The sequence below is a fragment of the Tiliqua scincoides genome, chromosome 10, assembly GCF_035046505.1.
Source record: "Tiliqua scincoides isolate rTilSci1 chromosome 10, rTilSci1.hap2, whole genome shotgun sequence".
Taxonomy (NCBI): domain Eukaryota; kingdom Metazoa; phylum Chordata; class Lepidosauria; order Squamata; family Scincidae; genus Tiliqua; species Tiliqua scincoides.
Genome location: NC_089830.1, coordinates 19,212,986 through 19,233,223, shown reverse-complemented (window position 1 = coordinate 19,233,223; position 20,238 = coordinate 19,212,986). Strand labels below are relative to the sequence as shown.

The 20,238-nt window shown below is 47.4% G+C and overlaps 2 protein-coding genes across 2 annotated transcripts; one reads left to right on the top strand and one right to left on the bottom strand.

The window, feature by feature from the left end:
* Positions 1 to 5,369: 5,369 nt before the first annotated feature.
* Positions 5,370 to 8,261, top strand: CTU1 (cytosolic thiouridylase subunit 1). Its single transcript, XM_066638797.1, has 2 exons — positions 5,370 to 5,865; positions 7,388 to 8,261. Exons 1-2 carry the CDS (start codon positions 5,370 to 5,372, stop codon positions 7,942 to 7,944), a joined length of 1,053 nt encoding a protein of 350 aa, XP_066494894.1. The 3' UTR covers positions 7,945 to 8,261.
* A 1,082-nt stretch (positions 8,262 to 9,343) lies between these two features.
* Positions 9,344 to 19,666, bottom strand: LOC136661402 (trypsin-like). The gene is made up of 5 exons (XM_066638635.1): positions 19,624 to 19,666; positions 14,200 to 14,356; positions 13,300 to 13,553; positions 11,709 to 11,845; positions 9,344 to 9,496 (listed from the first exon to the last, which is right to left on the bottom strand). The coding sequence occupies exons 1-5, from the start codon at positions 19,664 to 19,666 to the stop codon at positions 9,344 to 9,346; spliced, it is 744 nt and encodes a 247-aa protein (XP_066494732.1).
* Between the last annotated feature and the right edge of the window lie 572 nt (positions 19,667 to 20,238).

Genomic DNA, 20,238 nt, shown 5'->3' with positions numbered 1-20,238 from the left:
CACATCCTTTCCTGGGAGTAAGCCCCACTGAACACAGTGGGGCTTACTTCTGAGCAGACATGCATAGGATTGTGCTGTAAGTAAATTAAAGGTTTACAATAGTATAAGTTTAAAAATTTATTTAAAATCATTCTCAACCCACAGTTTGAGAAACACTGATTTAATTGATAGCCAGTCTGTAATTAATCATGATGCCCAATGCAGTGTAGCTAAATCATCTTGCATTCAATGAAAGGGCAGGCGGAGACAGCCCTGAAAGAAATGAACTAGGGAAGCAAACATTTAACATAAAGGCTTTTAATGTTATGCTAGTTTTGACCCACAGACAGAGAACTTTGAGTTTGGGTATCCAACCATTTAGAATCAGTGAGGAGCAGAGACTGGAGAATGCACAAAATGAGAGTGTAGCTGCAATCCTAACCTCACTTTCCTGGGAGTAAGACCCATTGAACCCAATAGGACTTACTTCTGAGTAGACCTGGTTAGGATTGTGCCCTGTGTGGGAGGGAGATTGCCTTAAAACTTTTGAGTTAGATCAGTGTTCTTCAATGTTGGGGTTGGGACCCCCAGGTTGTGGGGGTCGCAGTAACTTACAGGAATGCAAAAGGTTGAAGACCTTTTGCTAATTGGGTAAGAGGCACTTTTTCAAGTGGGTGCTCCTTTTTTTAGCAGGGGGAGAGTAACTGGCCCACCTCACCCCAGCACTGTCTGTTCTAGTGGCTGTCTGCTGGTATTCATTTGCATCTTTTTAGATTGTGAGCCCTTTTGGGACAGGGAGCCATTAGTTATTTGATTTTTCTCAGTAAACCGCTTTGTGAACTTTAGTTGAAAAGCGGTATATAAATACTGTTAATAAAACCCGCTAGACCAGAGCAGCACCAGGTAAAGGGGGAGGCTTCTGGTGTACCCCTTCAGGTACCAGGTGATTGTGTCCTGCTCAGGATCTTAGCAACTGTGCTAAAACAGCTTTCACTAGTGCCTGGCTTCAGGGTCACTTTTTCTGCTCTAACAAGAATATTTGGCTAGTGAACAGTGCTGGGAGGGTGTAACATGGGCAGGGAGTGGGCCTATAAGGTCCCAGGAGTAGGGGGGGATCAACAGTGAGTCCCCAGTCTCATTATTTATTTCTTGGGGGGGGGGAGATGAAAAAGCTTGAAGACCACTGACTTAGATGATCTGACTCAATAACACAGTTGTTCCTTTGGCTCCCCGTATTATATTACAGATAAGTGTTTGGTGCTATCTGTCTGGGGTCCAGAACCAACTGTTTGCAATGCTGTTTGATGGCTAGACCAGATCATAAAACCAAAAAAAGCTAGTTGGGGCTAATAGTGCCATCCTATGTGTGTGTACTCAGAAGTAAAGCTCCAATCCTATCCACGTTTACCTTGGTGGAAGCCCAATTGACCATATAATGTGACTTACTTCTGAGTAGACTTCTGGGGTCCCTTCTGGGAGAAGGGCGGGATACAAATAAAGTTTATTATTTATTATTAGACACGCTTAGGCTTGGACACCGAGTCTGGCTGTATCTGCCTTACTCCCACGCAGATACATTTAGGATTGCTACCAGAGCCCTACTGAAATCCATGGGACTTGAGTTAAGCACAGCTAACTTGTCTCGTTGATTTCAGGGGAGCTTCATGAGGATAACCTTTCAAAAAAGTCAATACAATGCACTGTATATGCATGTCTGCCTGCATATAAATGTATGCCTCTGTGTGCATGTTATGTACACGCACACAGACCATTCAGGTTCAATCTCTGACATCTCCAAACAGGGCTAGGAAAGAGCTGAAGCCTTGGAGAGGTGCTGCCGGTCAGTGCAGACAAGATAAATGGACTGCTAGACTCATCATGGGTTTGTCATCCTCGGTATGCAGTACATGGTGCTTCACAGAATAATGTACCATAAGTAAAAGATTCCTATCCTGTGAAGCTGGATACATTCCCAACTGTAACTGTTCAATCCTAAGCATTTTGACTCAAAAGTAAATCTCATTTAGTTCAATGGGACACCCTCCCTTGCATGGGATTGAAGCCTAAAGACCCACTCCTATCCAACTTTCTACCACTGATGCAGTCACAGTGCAACAAGCATTCCCTTACCATGAGGAGGCCTCCATGACTGCCCCTAACTGCAGGATGCAGTGCATGCCCCATTGGCACAGCTGCATCAGTGCTGGTAAACTGGAGAGCACTGGGCCATAAGTCTGTGCAACTGAAACAATCATATATGCTCCTCTTGTTTACCGCAGCCTCTGTCCTCCTGCCCTCCCTCTGTTATTAACAGTATTTATTATTAACAGTATTTATATACCGCTTTTCAACTAAAAGTTCACAAAGTGGTTTACAGAGAAAAAAAATCAAATAACTAATGGCTCCCTGTCCCAAAAGGGCTCACAATCTAAAAAGATGCAAACGAACACCAGCAGACAGCCACTAGAAAAGACACTGCTGGGGTGAGGTGGGCTAGTCATTCTCCCCTTGCTCACCCACTTGAAAGAGTGCCTTTCACCCAGTTAGCAGGGGTTAACTGTTGTTTCTTTTGTGGATAGATTGCAAGCTTCTTGGGGCAGGGACCTGCCTTTGTAAAGTACCATGTACAGTGATGTATCTACATAGCACTCACTCTCACAATATAGAGAGTGCTGGAGGGATGCTGACATTTAACCAGCAAAACAAGGTGTGGTGGTATGAATGTGGGGACAATATTGCCTCCCTGCGATGATTACTGGGAGGAAAGACAACTGGATCCTCTGTAAGGGCACATTTGTTGCACAAATCATTGTGTGTCGATATTCTGCCTTAGCACTGGTGGCAGTGTGAACAGGTGGCTCTCCATGCTCTTTAGCATTTGCTCTCTGCCCTGGGTCCCTGACTCCCCTTTTCGACACCATTGTGTCTGGAAGGATACAGAGGCCCCTTGGCAGGAAAAAAAAAAACTCTTTCTATGGCCTGTTTGTAAATGCAAATGCAGAGAGGGCAGGAAATTGAGTTCAGACCCCAGGCAAAGGATGAATAACAGGAAACAGCTTTGGGAACTGGGGGCCCCTGATGTCTGTGACTAGGAGAGGCTCAACCATAGTTGGGCAAAGTTCCCCTTCAATGGGGAGTCACTCATTAGCGCCCAGTTCATAGCAACCCGCCCCCCATTCCAGTCCCACATTTTTCCCTACTCTAAGCACTACGCAGGATTGCATCAGGTCACCCAGGCCAGATGTTCATCGGTGAAAGTGAGGCATCTCCTACAGAATTCTGTTCCCATTTTGCAATGCCCTCTTGTTCCAGAAGGCATTACTGCGTATAGGGAGATGCTGCCCCCTAGTGACAGAATCACATTTTCCATCACCAACAGTTTTGTGCAGCCCTGCAGTCTTATGGACATGAGAGTTTGTTTTAAGGCAGCCCTTTAGACTCCTAAACAGAGTCCCACCGACATATGCACAGTCTCAGGAAGCCCCAGAATACTAGTGCATGTGTGGAATGGAGCGGGGCTGAGCAAAGGGCAGCCACTGATGGTGTGCTCCTGGTACCCCTGAAGCACGGTGACCAGATGTCATAACCGCAAAAGAGGACCAGGCACCCCAAAATGTAGGACAGCCAAGAAAAAATGTAGGACAGGACTAAATAAAAGCTAAAAACACTCATATGGATTCCATGCGGTTAAATTAAACATTATATTATTATTAAATTTAAAACTAATTGCATATAATTTATTACATATAATTCATTAATCACAAGAAGACTATGCACTGCCTGCAGGGGCCCCCTCACAGGGGAAAGGAGGACATTTACGTTCTTTTCCAGGACACAAGGCTAAAAAAGAGGACATGTCCTAGAAAAAGAGGGCATCTGGTCACCCTACCCTGAAGGGGTCTCAGGGAGCTCCAGGGTTCCTAGGAGCACACTGCGAAAATGCTGTCTTAAGGGTTTCCATCACACTTTCCCCCCATTTCTGTATACCACCATTCATTCATTGAAACAGATGACTCTGCCCTTCTACCACCAGTAGTTTATTTAGCTCAGTGTTATCTATGTCAGCAGTCTTCAACTTGTCAAAAGCCAGGATCCATCCCATAACCCAACCTGCAACATGGACCTCTGGCCTGTAAATTGGAGTATGCACATCTCTGCATATAAATTGCATGTAAATTGGAGTTGGTCCACATCTTCAGGGGTTGTGAAGAATTTGTATCCTCTCATCTATCAGTTGGCTACTGGCTTTACTGCCAGCTCCTGCTTGAATTTTGAATTTCCTCCCCTCCTCCCTGGAATTGTCTGAGGGCTCAGGGGTCTGAAAATCCCATGTCCCTGCCCCAGAGTTGCCTGTGCCTATCTGCGGTGGCCTTATGGGGCTTGGGGTTTTCTTGAGCTTTGGCTACTGGGAGGGGGATGCAGAGCTCTTCCCCCAGCTGCTGGCATCTGAATGGGTGTTCTCTTGCAGTCCAGCTTATCCCTGGCTTGGTCTTGTGCCCTTAGACTCTGCCATGATCCGCCTCATGATCTCCTCGGTCTGGGACTGGATGAGGAACCCCTCCCCTTGCCTTGCCCGTCTGAGCAGGCAAGCTCAGAGACTGGGAGCCCAAGCCTATGCGTGTCTGCTCAGAAGAAAATCCCATTATAGTCAATGGGACTTACTCCACAGAAGTGTGGAGAGGATTGCAGTCTCAAATCCCTCCTTTCCTTGCACGTGGGAACCCGGCCCGAGTCCTACATCTGCTGGGACCATCCCAATGCCCCTCATTCTCTTGCACATGAGAAGCCAGGCCTTAGTATTGCTTTCCTTCCAAGCCCCTCCTTCCCTTGCATGTGTGAAACTGGCCCTTAGTCTCGCATCTGCTGCCAGCCACCCCAACCCTCTCCACCTCTTGCACGTGTGAACCCAACCCTTAGTCCTGCATCTGCTGCAAACCACCCCAATCCCCTTTCATCCTTTGCACGTGTGAACCCGGCCCTGAGTCCATGTCTGCCGCCAGCCAGCCACCCCAACCCCTTCCTAACCTTGCACATGGGAATTCAGCCCTGAGTCCCGCATCTGCTGCAAGCCACCCCAGCCCGTCCTTCCCTTGCACAGCCCTTAGTCCTGCTCTTTCCTTCTAGCCCCTCCTTCCCGTGCACGTGTGAACCCGGCCCCGAGTCCCGCGTCTGCTGCCAGCCCCCTTCTTCCCTTGCACAGCCCTTAGTCCTGCTCTTTGCTTCCTTGCCCCTCCTTCCCGTGCACGTGTGAACCCGGCCCCGAGTCCCGTGCCTGCTGCCTGCCAGCCACCCTGTTCCTCCAGGCAGCGGCAGCCCCGCCTCCCCTCCCCTCCCCTCTCCCGCGGCCGGAGCCGCCTCTTCCTCGGGCGGAGCCTGGCCTTCCCTGCGCGATGGCTCCGGCGTGCGGGCGCTGCGGCGAGGCCCGCGCGGCGCTGCGGCGGCCGCGGACGGGCGAGGCGCTGTGCCGGGGCTGCTTCGCGGCGGCGTTCGAGGCGGAGGCGCACGGCAGCATCGCGGCGGCGGGGCTGTTCCGGCCGGGCGAGACGGTGGCGGTGGCGGCGTCGGGCGGCAAGGACTCGGCCGTGCTGGCGCACCTGCTGCGCCTGCTGGACGCGCGCCACGGCTACGGCCTGCGCCTGCTGCTGCTGTCGGTGGACGAGGGCATCGCCGGCTACCGGGACGCCTCGCTGGCCGCCGTGCGCCGCGCCCGCCGCCGCCTGGCGCTGCCGCTGCACGTGCTCGCCTACCAGGACCTCTTCGGCTGGAGCATGGACCGCATCGCGCGCCACCTGGGCGGCCGCGGCCACTGCACCTTCTGCGGCGTCCTGCGCAGGCAGGCGCTCGATCGCGGCGCCGCGCTACTGGGCGCGGACAAGATCGCCACCGGTGAGTGGCGGGCCGCTTCCCGGAGCAGCCCCCCGGCGGGAGCGGGGCTGCTTGGCCGCCCCTCTCCGCGCTTCCTGGGAGGAAGCCCCCTTGCCGCGATGGGACTTGCTTCTTGGTAGACGTGCGCGGGACTGGGCACCGGCTGCAGCGCTAGGCACTTTCCCTGGAGGAAGCCTCCTTGACTGGAATGAGGCTTGCTTCTTGGTAAACATGCATGGACTGGGCATCGAGGCTGCAGTCCTGCCCACACTATCCGGGGAGGAAGCCCCCTTGACTCGAATGAGAGGCTGCAGTCCTGCCCACACTATCCCGGGAGGAAGCCCCATTGACTCGAATGAGAGGCTGCAGTCCTGCCCACACTATCCGGGGAGGAAGCCCCCTTGACTCGAATGAGAGGCTGCAGTCCTGCCCCCACTATCCCGGGAGCAAGCCCCCTTGACTTGAATGAGAGGCTGCAGTCCTGCCCACACTATCCGGGGAGGAAGCCCCCTTGACTCGAATGAGAGGCTGCAGTCCTGCCCACACTATCCCGGGAGCAAGCCCCCTTGACTCGAAGGAGAGGCTGCAGTCCTGCCCACACTATCCCGGGAGCAAGCCCCCTTGACTCGAAGGAGAGGCTGCAGTCCTGCCCACACTATCCCGGGAGCAAGCCCCCTTGACTCGAATGAGAGGCTGCAGTCCTGCCCACACTATCCCGGGAGCAAGCCCCCTTGACTCGAATGAGAGGCTGCAGTCCTGCCCACACTATCCCGGGAGCAAGCCCCATTGACTTGAATGGGACTTACTTCTTGGTAGACATGCATGGGACTGAGCATTAAGGCTGCAATGCTGTCCGCACTTTCCTGGGGGTAAACCCCATTGAGTATAATGGGACTTCTGAATAGGCATGCATAGGCTCAGGCTCTGAGTGGGGGTCATCACACCTTGGGAGTCACTTAAGGGCAATCTTACTTGTTCCATGCTGGACATCAGAACCAGTGGGTATCCACGAAAAGTGAGTGAGAACAGACCAAAGAACATTTTTCTTTACCTGGCGTGGCATTTGTCTGTGCAACTTCTTGCCACAGGAAGTGGCCGAGAGCGAGCGTTTCATCCCTCGCCATACCACTTTACATAGTCCACCTATTGGAAGTGCCGTCGGAAGTAATTGGCAATGATGTCATCACCAGTTACTTCTGGGCTGAGAGGCCAGATGCAAGGTGTCAAACACCAGTAAGAGGCTCAGAGTGGACAGGAGTTCTGTCCCTCTGCCGTCTCCATAGGCAATTCGGTATTGCAGACGGTTGCCCTAGGAACAGAGCCACAGCACCCAGAAGAGTCTCCTGGAAACCAGAAGTGATACCACAAAAGGCAAAGACCATAGGAAAGACTATAGAGGTCTATGTGCCATGATAAGAAAAGCACTGAAAATCTGGAGTGTGAACTCCTCAGGGCCTGTGTGAAGTGCCATACAGATTGATGACCCTGTATCCATCATCCTAATATTTCAATGTCTTCTATTGGTGTCTGATTAATTTCCTAGGTCACAATGCCGATGACGTGGCTGAAACTGTGCTGATGAACTTCCTGCGTGGGGATGTGGGGCGACTTCGGCGCTGTGCAGGGATCCTGACTGGCAGCGAGGGGACGCTGCCCCGCTGCAAGCCCTTGAAGCACGCCTACGAGAAGGAGATTGTGCTCTACGCGTACTTTCAGGGCCTGGACTACTTCAGCACCGAGTGCGTGTACTCCCCCAATGCCTACCGTGGCCACGCCCGTGCCCTGCTTAAAGACCTGGAAGCCATACGGCCCAGTGCGGTGGCGGACCTGGTGCACTCCGGCGAGCGGCTGGCGGTGCGGGAGGATATCCGGATGCCCACGCAGGGCACCTGCCAGCGTTGCGGCTACATCTCCAGCCAGGCCGTCTGCAAAGCTTGTGTGTTGCTTGAAGGCCTCAATCGTGGCCTTCCTCGGCTGGCTATTGGTAAGCCCAGCCGTCTGCAGAAGGCTTTGCTAGATGAGGAGAAGCCAGAGACCAGCGTACAGGAAGAGGAAAGTTCTCAGCCAGCCATCCAAAGCCTGAAAACCATAGATTTCTGAACTGTTGCTCTCCTTTCCTCCTAGCCTGTTGCAAAGATGCTGTTCCTTGTGTCTTGGGGAAGGGGATAGAAAGCATTTTCTAGCAAGGAATTGTGTAGTTGTTGCTTCTGTGTATGGTTAAGTGGGAGGTACGGTATACTCTACACAGCAGTTACTGCTCTCTATGGGATAGGTGCTAGGCACAGAGGCAATTGAGATGGCCATCTGTGTTCTGTGATGACTCTTCCCCAGTACACATGAAGTGACTGAGATATTCTCCCCTTAAATAAACTTTAAATTTTGTAATAAATAACATTAAAATTGTGTCTTGACCATCACCCAACATTGCCTTTCATTCTTTTCCTCCTATAACAAGGAAGGGTGCCTCCCTTCTTTGGTTGTTTTGGAAACGCCCAGCAATCATCAGAAGATGTAATGGGTCTTCTCTCATTATATTCAGATGTTTTACCCCTGTTCAAGACAGTAGTCATTTCATATCTGCCTGATGGAAATGAGAAGGTAGTAAGAGAAATCCTCACTGCCTTGTGCCCCTGGGGTTTCCATGTGCTGTTCCTCGCTCCTACCTGACTATTAGGTCATCTGTATCAAGAGGTGGACAGACTTGCACCCTATGTGGTCTATTTCTGGAACGCTGAGGCCGGCTGGTGTATGTTAAATTTACAAAGCAAGCGTGCATGCTCAGAGCACCTTGACAGGCAAGGCATTGTTCATCTGTATGGAGCTATACTGGCTCAATGAGTTAGCCACTCCCAATGTGTAAACCACGCATCCAGTCAGGCACCAATTGGTTAGTGCCTGTGACGTTCGGGTGAGCTGCATTGCTGCTACCATCATTTTAGTTTGAGGCTCAGGTTTACACAGTTGGAAGAGGTAGCCAGGGTTAGAGGTCTCAGATGAAAGAAATCCTGCTAGGGGCTTTGGAGAGATTGCTTTAGCTATGCAAAGACCCTCTGGTCTCCCATGCCAGCTGCAATCCTAACCACGCTTTCCTGAGAGTAAGCCCCATTGAACAAAATAGGACTTACTTCTGAATAGACCTGGTTAGGATTGTGCCTTTAGTTAATCATTGCTTGCAAGAATCCCAGCATCCAACCTGTGCTAGTTGATTTTCAGCTAGACCAGGCTAGACATTTTTGCAGCCTACCCTGCAAATGGCTAGTGCAGTGCCCCTCGCATATGAGACTTCTTTTATTTGGCAACTGAAATCACTCATCTTCACACTGAGGATCGTGTACGGTGGGATGGAGGGATGGTCTGCAATCTCCTACCAAGGGGAGCTTCCCAGTCTCTGTGCTCCAGGTGAAAAACCAAGCATGCGATAGGAAAGTCAGATCATGCTCATCCCAACACATTTATTGGTAGGGCTCAACCCTTCAGACAGGTCATTCTTTCTTCAGTGTCAGTTTACAGCCATGGTCTCTTCAATCCATTCCCTGAAGTTGCAGACTGCAGTGTAGATGGCTGGCTTTCCCTTGTCTGCACACACTTCAGCTCCCCATGATACAATACCATGAATGATCCCATTACAAATCATGGGGCTTCCAGAATCACCCTGGAGATTCAGAAGGGCAAAATGGTCAAAGAGTCTGGAGGAGGGTGGTGCAGGTGAGGAAGATCAAGTTAAACATTGGTTTTAAAAAATGCATGCATTTAAGCTCTATCAGCTTCTGGGGGAGCCAGGAAAGCAGGACCCCTCCCGGATCTCTTTAAGAGCTAATAATTCTACCTGAGGTTGCTGAAGAGAAGTAATATTAACCCATGTAAACACAAAAAATGGTACATACATTGTTATACAAGTCATTTTGAGAGGTTATTTAGCTGGAAAGCAAGTAAAACAGGCTGCCAGTCTACATGTATTCACAATTGGAGAAACAAGATTAGTTTTCAGCAGGAGAATAAAATAGTATATGACTCTCAGATAAACACACTAGCTGACCACTCTCTTGTCCGCACTTTCTTTTCCTACTCTGTCCATTCTGTTCAGATCCAGGAAGCAAAAGGCAATGTGGGCATCATCTACCACAACTATCATCTACTGGGGCAACTGCCTCAGAGGGGCCAGCCCTGCTCTCCTCCTTTCTGCAAGGTAGGTATCTAAGGGTGCAGTCCTAACCCACTCTCCAGCACCGACATAAGGGCAATGTAGCTCCAAAGTAAGGGAATAAACATTCCCACCTCCATGAGTGCCACCCAACTGCAAGATGCAGCACATGCCCCATTGGCACTACTATGCCAGTACTGGAAAGTTTGGACCTAAGCTGCAGCACAGGGCTGATGTATAATTATGGTTGTGTTTAAATGTAGCAAATCAAAGGAAAGGAGGTTTTTGCAGTTTGAAAAGAGAAACAAAAACTTGACCATTTTCTTTCAGGCAATGATGACTATTTTGTTTTATCAGGGCTCTTTTGTGAGCCTAATCAAGTCGCAAGTTGTGTCTTGTTGTCTCGTGTGCTGCCTGAAGCATTGGGTGGGCCACTGTGAGATACAGGAAGCTGGACTAGATGGGCCTTTGGCCTGATCCAGCAGGGCTCTTCTTATGTTCTAATTTACCACATGAGGGGAAAAGTCACTTTCTGACAACTTAAGAACATAAGAACAGCCCCACTGGATCAGGCCATAAGCCCATCTAGTCCAGCTTCCTGTATCCTACAGCGGCCCACCAAATGCCCAAGGGAGCACACCAGATAACAAGAGACCTGCATCCTGGTGCCCTCCCTTGCATCTGGCATAGCCCATTTCTAAAATCAGGAGGTTGCATATACACGTCATGGCTTGTAACCCGTAATGGATTTTTCCTCCAGAAACGTGTCCAATCCCCTTTTAAAGGCATCCAGGCCAGATGCCGTCACCACATCCTGTGTCAAGGAGTTCCCAGTCCCAAATGGTTATGTGGATGGGGCCCTCTTACTTCTACACTAGTATTTCTCAAACTAAAAGAAAAAGTTCTTCCTGTATTATATTCTTTCCTGGGGGGTAAAGAAATGACCATTAAGCCATTTCTGCCCAACGTTGTATATATGCAACAGAGACCAAATGTGTACACCTGTGGGCAGAGCAAAAGGTGGGTTAAAACATTGTAAACATGAAATTGCTTAAAATACGTATATTGCAAATGGATTCAGTACAAATCAGGGATTTAATATTTAGTCCATTGATCTGTTAAATTAATGGATCAAAATCTTGATTGACTAAATATGAACCTCAATTAATCAGGCAGCAGTGTTTTTCTTTTTTTTAACATATAAGACTTTATAAAAATTCCATATGGCCAGTGTAATCTTACAGGGCAATCCTAGGTGTGTCTGCTCAGAAGACATTCCCCTGAGTTCAATACTCCCAGGTAGGTGTGTATAGGATTGCAACCTTAAATGCCTTCCCCCTTTTCTCTCATGCATGTACACACACATTGAGGAGGGAATATGTCTGATGCATTCTTTCTTGGGTTTTAATTGATGCATGTATGTCTTTGGAAGAGGCATTCCCCTTTCCCTCAGACAGTGAGGAAGGGATACCTCATCTATGATACTATCTCCAATAAGGCAGCTATTATTTTACAAGCAGCATTCAGTCTTTTGTATGTGAGAGAAGAGGGAACACTTTTTATAAGGCACGTATGCGCATGAGAAATTGAGTTCGTAACTTTTTAAAAAGCTCATATGCAAAATTATAGAAATGGATTAAAGTTCTATCAAGTTCTATCAAGTTGATTCAATCAGATGGCAGTTCAGTGTGCAGTCCGCATGCACCAACGTTTTGTGGCTCACCTGGCACGAGTCTTTGCCTCCTTCCAGTATTCCTGAGCAAATCTCGTTCTCCTCAAAGTACTGTCCATACGCAGACCTGCACTTTTCTTTTGATAAGATTTCTGAATCAATGCAATTGAGAGTGGAGGCATAGTTGACTGCAAAATAAATCCTGGAGTGAGTAAGTAACACGGTTTTGGCTCCCAGATCCCTCCTTGCATGCCCTAGATCAGTGATTTTCAACCTTTTACATTTCACGGCACACTGGCAAGACACAAAATTGTCAAGGCACACCATTGGTTTTTTGACGATCGACAATGCTGCAGGTGGGTGGCTCACATCCCCTAGCTGATCTACTAAATAATGACCTTCCCCCACACCTGCAGAGAATTTATGGCACACCTGTGTGCCATGGAACAGTGGTTGAAAATCCCTGCCCTAGATCCTCTGCCCCAACCCGCATCTGGAGGCACAAAATGAAGTTCCTTTATATCAGCTTGCCTCTAATTTTATCTGTAGTCTTATCTAGTCTAGGCCAGCATAATAATTGGGTTCTCCCATACCTTACTAATATGATCAAGATTTGCACATTTTTTTCTTCCATTGTTTGCAGCTAATGTGTTCCTACTTGAGAACAAAGTTCTTATATCTGGCCATCTATATAATGATGTCACTTATTGTTTAATTATGTCACTTCTGTTCCTCAGTAGACATGCTGAATGCTGATTGGCCCACTGTATGAAATGAGTTTGCGACCCCTGATCTAGAGTCATCCAATGTGAAACTGATTGGCAGGCGATTCAGGATACACAGAAGGAAGTCCTTCACACAGATCCTAATGAATTAGCATGTATGCACTGCTGAAACAGAGACGCCTGCGTTGGCTCGGTCATGTCGTGAGAATGGATGATGGCCAGATCCCAAAGGATCTCCTCTATGGAGAACTCGTGCAAGGAAAGCGCCCTACAGGTAGACCACAGCTGCGATACAAGGACATCTGCAAGAGGGATCTGAAGGCCTTAGGGATGGACCTCAACAAGTGGGAAACTCTGGCCTCTGAGCGGTCCACTTGGAGGCAGGCTGTGCAGCATGGCCTTTCCCAGTTTGAAGAGACACTTGGCCAGCAGTCTGAGGCTAAGAGGCAAAGAAGGAAGGCCCATAGCCAGGGAGACTGACCAGGGACAGACTGCACTTGCTCCCGGTGTGGAAGGGATTGTCACTCCCGGATTGGCCTTTTCAGCCACACCAGACGCTGTGCCAGAACCACCTTTCAGAGCACGATACCATAGTCTTTCGAGACTGAAGGTTGCCAATACAATGACATGATGGCCACTAGCCTACTTTAAAAGGAGATAGAAGACATTTATGGAAAACAAGAGATCATTGATTACTATTTATAATGGCTCTGGGTTCAGTGGCAATATGCCTCTTAATTCCAATTGAAGGGAAGTACTGATAGCAGAGAACTCTACCTTTCTTGCCTGCTAGTGGGCTACCCAGAGGCAGCTGGTGGGTCACTGTAAGATACAGGATGCTGGACTCGATGGGCTTGTGGCCTGATCCAGCAGGGCTCTTATGCTAACATGCTGGAATCCCTGCCTTCCCCCTTTACCTTCAGGGTAGGTTGTGGTGCCCCAGCCGGACACCAGACACTTTGTCCCAATGGGTGCACACTCTTTAGCCATTGGTATGATCTGAATTGTCTCACTAAGTTGAGCCGGGGGATCCAGTCGCAGAAGCATGATATCATTCTTCAGAGTCACTTTTTCAAACTCAGGGTGGCGGATGAGTTTGGTAGCCTTGGAAAACTGCTCCCCTTTGTCATGCTTACGTAGGTCATGTTCTCCGAGATGGATTTGGATATTGCTGTAAAGGAAGACACCAGCCGAGACTCAGAGCTGTTCGGAACCATCAGATGGTACAGCCCATCCTAGAAAGAAGCACTTCAAACTTTCACATTTTAATGCTTCCCTTGTATCACAGATTTTTCTACCTCTGGAAGCCTAGCATGTCAGGGAGATTGGGTATTGCCTAGTTTTCTTCCTCCTGACAGTTACTGTGTACAGGGCTTTTTTCAAAACTGAGAACTACCCCCCCCCCCCCCACAGTCTGACATGGTGCATTCCAAGAAGGGCTGTATCACATCATTTTGAAATAGTGATTTTGAACCTTCACCTCATGGCACATTGGGAAGGTACTAAAATGGTCAAGGCACACCATCACATTTTTGACAATTGACAAGGCACACCACACTGCAGGTGGGGGGGTTCACAGCCCCCAATGGCCCTATTAATAACTAACCCTCTCCCAGATTCCCTCAGCACACCTGGAGACAATTTATGGCACACCAATGTGCCACAGCACAGTGGTTGAAAATGGCTGTTCTAAAAGATTGCATTTGGCTATTGCTGTTTTTGCCTTCAACTCCCTGCTCAGTTAGGGTTTGAGCCCAGATTATTATCTATCCTATCCAAGGCTTCTTTCATTTCTCCCCATAACCCCACAAACTTGCCTTCCTAGGCAGTGTCCGGCAGTCACTACCCAGTGCTCGTTGATCAAGGCTCCTCCACACCGAGTTCGCCGGGAATTGGAAATGAAGACATGCCAGGGCTGAGAGTGCGGCAAACACTCGGATCCCCCAATGATGCGCATGCCAGTGGGCAGAGACACTGTGATAGAAACACCACACCACATCACACCACACACTTAAGAATAGGACAATCTTCAAATAAATACAATATGCCATTCAATGGCTTGGCTAGTGAGTGGGCAGTCCCAGCCCTAAGGCCGTGAATGGGCAGTCCCAGCACTAAGCAGGGCCCACCAATATGGTCTGCCCTGTCCCCGGAAGATTGGGCATGACAGACACCAAGAAGAGCTTCAAAGAAACAATTTTAAAAGTGTCTTTAAAAAAGGTCTTGTCACCAAAGGGAGTGTGTATGGTGGTGGTGGGGGGCTCTTAATGATTAGGTACCAACTCATTAGTCAGTGACAGTGATCTCTCTCCAACGCTGAGGTGTGATTCATAGGACTGGTAGGTAGCCCATGGCAGTGCTGGCTTTATTTCTAGGCAGTCCGCCACAGAATGAGCAGGTCATTTCATGCTGGCATCGTACACTGAGCAGAATGGATCTGGTTTTGGTAGCCTCATCAGCAAGGGCAGATCAAATATGGTGGCTGCCCTGGGCTGAAATGCAGCCATCTCTAGGAGGGAGCCCAAACAATACGAGTACAAGGAAGGGAAAGTAGAAGCAATACAAATCTCTGTGTCAAAGACAGTGTTCTCTCCCCCCTCCCCTTGCATTGCCCTAGGTCATAATGTACGTGGGCCAGGGTGACCAGATGTCATAACCACAAAAGAGGACAAGGCACCCCAAAACGTAGGACATCCAAGAAAAATGCAGGATATGACAAAATAAAAGCTTAAAACACTCGTATATTGATTTCATGTGGTTAATTTAAATGCTATATTCTTGATTATTAAATTTAAAACTATATTACATATAATTTATTAATTACAAGTGAGACAAGGCCATGAAAGCAAGTCATTTATGCTAAAACTAATCATTTATGTAAATGTTTACAAGCTGAATGAACCAAATGTCAATACTATGTTTTGGGTGTTTATAGCTAAATTAGTTTAAAACAAATATTAGTTTATATGTTACAGCTATAATGTTCATATGTTTAGCATGCTCACAAACACATTAGTTTAGCAGCTTAATGGGAAAATGATGCTTAAAACATATGAAATCCAGTATGTTTGTCTGAAGACGTCTGTCTGCAAATTGCAAGCAGGCTGTAAATTCCTTAGTCTCAAGGAATGTTTCTGGGCAAACTGCCAAAGCATAAGATAAGGTTCAAAAAGGGAGTATGAAGCTGGAATTTACATCTGCAGCTTAATTGCTAGTATGGCAAATGAAAACAAGTGGTAAATCAAAAATACAGTCTAGTAAGCACTGAGTGAGTTATTTACACCAGAGCATCACAGAAGTGTCAAATAAATTACTAACTTTGCATGCATTCTTCAATATTTTAATAGTTATTGCTTAAAAGTGTAAATTAATGTTAGTAGCAATATATGGTAGTTTAAAGTGAATTTTAGCTGTTAGAATAGTTTGATCAAAGCATAAAATACACAGAAAGGTGAAAAAGCTATTAAAGGGGGTTAAAGCCACAAGTCTGAAAATGTAACCTTGAAAGGCAGATGCCTGGCAAAAGTTAATTAAGAGAGTCTGACAGGGAGACACTGGAATGTGGTATGAAGTTACTCCTCAGATAAGACTCTTATCTTAGGCAAAGGCATTCCTAACTCTGTATCTCCTCTGTAGATACTTTTAATTGGAACTAGGGAGTAGCCAGGATGCACTTGCAATAATAAATTATCTCTTGGCACCAAGAAATGAGAAAACTAAAGGTTATACACAGGTTAGAAACATTTTAATGAGGAAAACTAGCAACATTAGATAAGAAAGGCCTTGGCAAGGACAGCTTATCTGTTGATTAAAATAGCATTTTCTGAGATACAGACACCTGCAGAAACAGACAGAAACAGATAAGCAGAAACATTCCAGTGAAAGTCCCCTAATTAAGCCAAAACATAACAAGAGCCTCTGTCTGAACTAAAAGCTGACAAAAGGAGCTAGATTTAGTTAAAATGAATGAGAAAAGTCTCTTAAATTCCTTTTTACAATAAGAAGTTAGTTTGTCTTGTATTAAATATATGTTTATACCACTATACATCACAGTAACAAGTCACATATAGAGAATCACACATGAAATAGAGGAAAGATCAAAGGGCTTAATTTAAACAGAGGTTGGCAGAAAGCCCACAGTGATTGATGAGACCAGACAGAAAGGAATTTAGAAAGATAACACTGGTGGCTCTGTCAGGGTCAGAAATAAGAACAAAGACAAACCAAAGGCCAATAAATGAGTAAACAGTGCCATCTAGTGGTTTTTGAAGTCTTTAAATTCCATATGTCTCAATGTATCTTTCCTCCTTTTTGGAACTTGTAACTTAAAACCAACCAATCAAATGCTTGTAAAGTTATCTCTGGCCAACCCTGAGAAGGCCCCCATCTCTGATGTCACACACCAGCCAATGAGAAGTGTAAGACTCCTCAAACAAAGGAGCCAGAATCAAATATAAGTGAGAGGCTCACACTAGAAAATTGATCTCTAAGGGCTTTGAGAGTTCCCACATGGCTCTCATGGCTCTCTTCGCTTTGGACAGGAGTCCCTGTGAAGCCCGTTGCTGGCAACGAAATAAAGCTTGCAGACAATCACCACTCTTGCCCACTGAGTTTGCTTTTGAACTTTGCTTTGACCTTGCAACACAAGAAGAAGGCTATGCGCTGCCTGTGGGGACCTGCTCACAGAGAAAAGGACATTTAAGTTCTTTTCCAGGACACGAGGCTAAAAAAAGAGGACATGTCCTGGAAAAAGAGGGTGTCTGGTCACTCTGATGTGGGCCAGCCCAAGGTAGCATGCTGTTCCTCAGAGGCACTGTAGCTAGAGGAGGTGCAGGGCATAAGTTTTGCAGGGAGCCTCCAAGCAGCTTGCAAGTGGCCTCTTCCCCTCCCCTTGGGAGCAGGCTCCTTGCAAAACTTAGTGCCCCACCCCCTCTCCAGCTATGGCAGTGCTCAAGAGAATTGAAAAAAGGTAGAAGTAGATGAACAGGAAGTGTGGAGGAAAAGAGAGTGGTGGGCTAGAATGCCTGTATATCTCTTCCTCCTTCTGGAGGTGTAGCTATGAGAGTGGTTGTCACAGGGACTGGTTTCCCCCTCCCCAAAAAAGCATGTTAAGGGTTAATCATTCCATGCAGAGGGAGCTTGCAAACCCTTAGGAACAGCTGTTCTACTTCCAGGTACAAGTGTAGGCACCAATGGACCTCTCATTAACCCCCTTTATGAGATCAAGGAGCCACCCATGTGACCTGAACATTTGATAGTTTCTTGATGTGCTTTGACATGCACCTTCTGTGACAGGTGTGCTGTGGGACCTGAAACTAAAATTAGAACCTAGCATTTGTCCGTGCAGACTTTCAGGGCTGGCCTGAGACCTCCAAGTGCAGTGCAGGTGAATGGGCAGACAGATGTGGGCATCCCCCCACAGCCAATCTGCCACCTGAGGCAAACACCTCACTTGGCCTCATGGATAAAAGGGCCTTGTAGCTTTGTGTCTCTCCATCTTAATGATTCTTCAGCATATTATCCCTGCATGTATCTTTTCTCCTGAGTGAGCTACCTTATCAAAACATAAGGACTGGGGATCTGTAGGTATGCAATAATTGTAAGCCAGAATTGTATTCTGAAATGGGTATTTATCATCATCACCATCATCATCATCATCACCACCATAATCTACGTGAAAGCCTACTTTTGTCCAAGCAATTTTATATGTGTTCTGAAACTGTCTTGCACCATTCAGAGTCTGATTTACACCTGCAGAAAATACCCTTAAGCACCATCTCTAGGTTTTACAGACTGCAGACTCTTGGGCCACACACAATACACACTTTCTCCAGCTCTCCTTCTGCTTAACATTGGCCTGGTGAAGAGTTCTGTAGAATTCAATGCTTGCTGTTTGATGTCCTGTAACTTTGTTGCTGGTCCTAATGAAGGCATTAACTTCCTTGAGATTTTTGAGTTAAAAAAAAATAATACTTTTTATATTTCCTAGAAAGTAAGAGCATGAATGAGATGGGAGTACTTGTGCCCAAGTAAACAAGTTCAGGATCAGCTGATTTCTCACAAGCCCCTGTCTGTGAGTCAACATCCTCCCATTTTTCTCTTGGCACTTACAAAACAGAATCACAATGCAGCAAGACCATCATCCCACACATGCTATAAGGGTGGGTTCATTTCGGCTGTGGAAAAGCCCGGTGTACCTGTGGAGCACACAGGGTGACCAGATGTCATAACCACAAAAGAGGACAAGGCACCCCAAACCGTAGGACATCCAAGAAAAATGTAGGACACGACAAAATCAAAACTAAAAACACTTGTATATTGATTTCATGTGGTTAATTTAAGCACTCTATTACTGATTATTAAATTAAAATCTACATTACATATAATTTATTAATTACTAGAAAGCTATGCGCTGCCTGCAGGGACCCGCTCACAGGGAAAAGGAGGACATTTAAGTTCTTTTCCAGGACATGAGGCTAAAAAAGAGGACACGATCTGGAAAAAGAGGGTGTCTGGTCACCCTGGGAGCACATAAGAGAGCACATTGATATCCAGCATGGTGTAGAGGTTTGGGAGTCAAATTTAGACCTGGAAGATCCAGGTTCAAATCCCTGCTCAGCCATAAAGCTTCCTGGGTGGTCCTGGTCAGTCACTCTCTCGCTTAGCCTTGCCCACCTCACAGGGTTGTTGTGGGGACAAAAGGAGGGGAGGAACTATGTACACCGCCCTGAACTCACTCTTGGGAGGAAGGCCGGTATAAAAATGTGATAGATAGCTAGATAGATAAGAACATAAGATTACTGATGGATTCCACCAAAAAAGATTCAAGTGGAGACCACTGCACACTGGCAAAGGATTCCCCAGCGCAGACAGCACTTACTATTCTGCTGGGGAGCCTCCACAAAGCCCCTCCATTTGCCCCCCCCCGTCTAACAGAAACTGGAAGCGGCTGGCTGACACGAAGATTGGGGGCAAACAGAAGTGCTTTGAGGAGCTTCCTTGGCAGAACAGTAAGCGCCGTTCACGCAAGGGAAGGATTGTAGCAGGTGCCGGATCTGGACCGTGGGCTGGAGTTTGGTGCCCGCTGATCTAGACCAAGGCCCTGTTTCCCAGGTGGCCCACCAGTTACTTCTAGAATACCTATAAGCAGAAGATGAAGGATTAGGCCTAAACTGGGCTGTGGGCTAGCCCCCTGACCACCTACACATGCCTTCCACATGGGTAGGCAAGAGCAATCTTACCTGTTGAGCCCAGAAGTAGTACCATTCCCAGGACCTGCTCCATCTTAATGAAATGGAAAGGAGAGGGAAAGTAGAATTTTATGCCCACTGCTGGATTTCGAGTAAATCATTGACAGGAAAATAAAATTCATTCCTTTGATTGTTGCTGAAAGCCTTCATCTTAACCTTTGAATTTGCACAAAGCAGTCTCAACGTGCGATGAGGCCAGGCTTGAAGAATGGAGTGGGCAGTTTTCAGAGGGCATGGGTACGGTCTAACAGAGAGCAGAAAACCTGTGTCATTTTGGCTGGTCCAAAAAAAGATCACATCCTGCAATACCTGTGGATCGCAAATTGCAATTAATTCAACCGAAAATTGCTTTTCCAGTTTCCACGGACACCACAGTGCCTTTATATGAAGGTCGATTAAAGAGTCTTACTGATTAAAGAGCATTACAATTCATTCTGAACATCGCTTAACAGCTCAATTCGAACCAACTTTCCAATGCCCTTGCAGCCATGCCAACAGGGCACACACTGCAATTCTGTGATGGTGGGAGGTGTATAAGGCTTTTACAATACAATCTTATGCATGTCTACTCAGAAGTAAGTCCCATTGTGTTCAGTGGAGCTTACT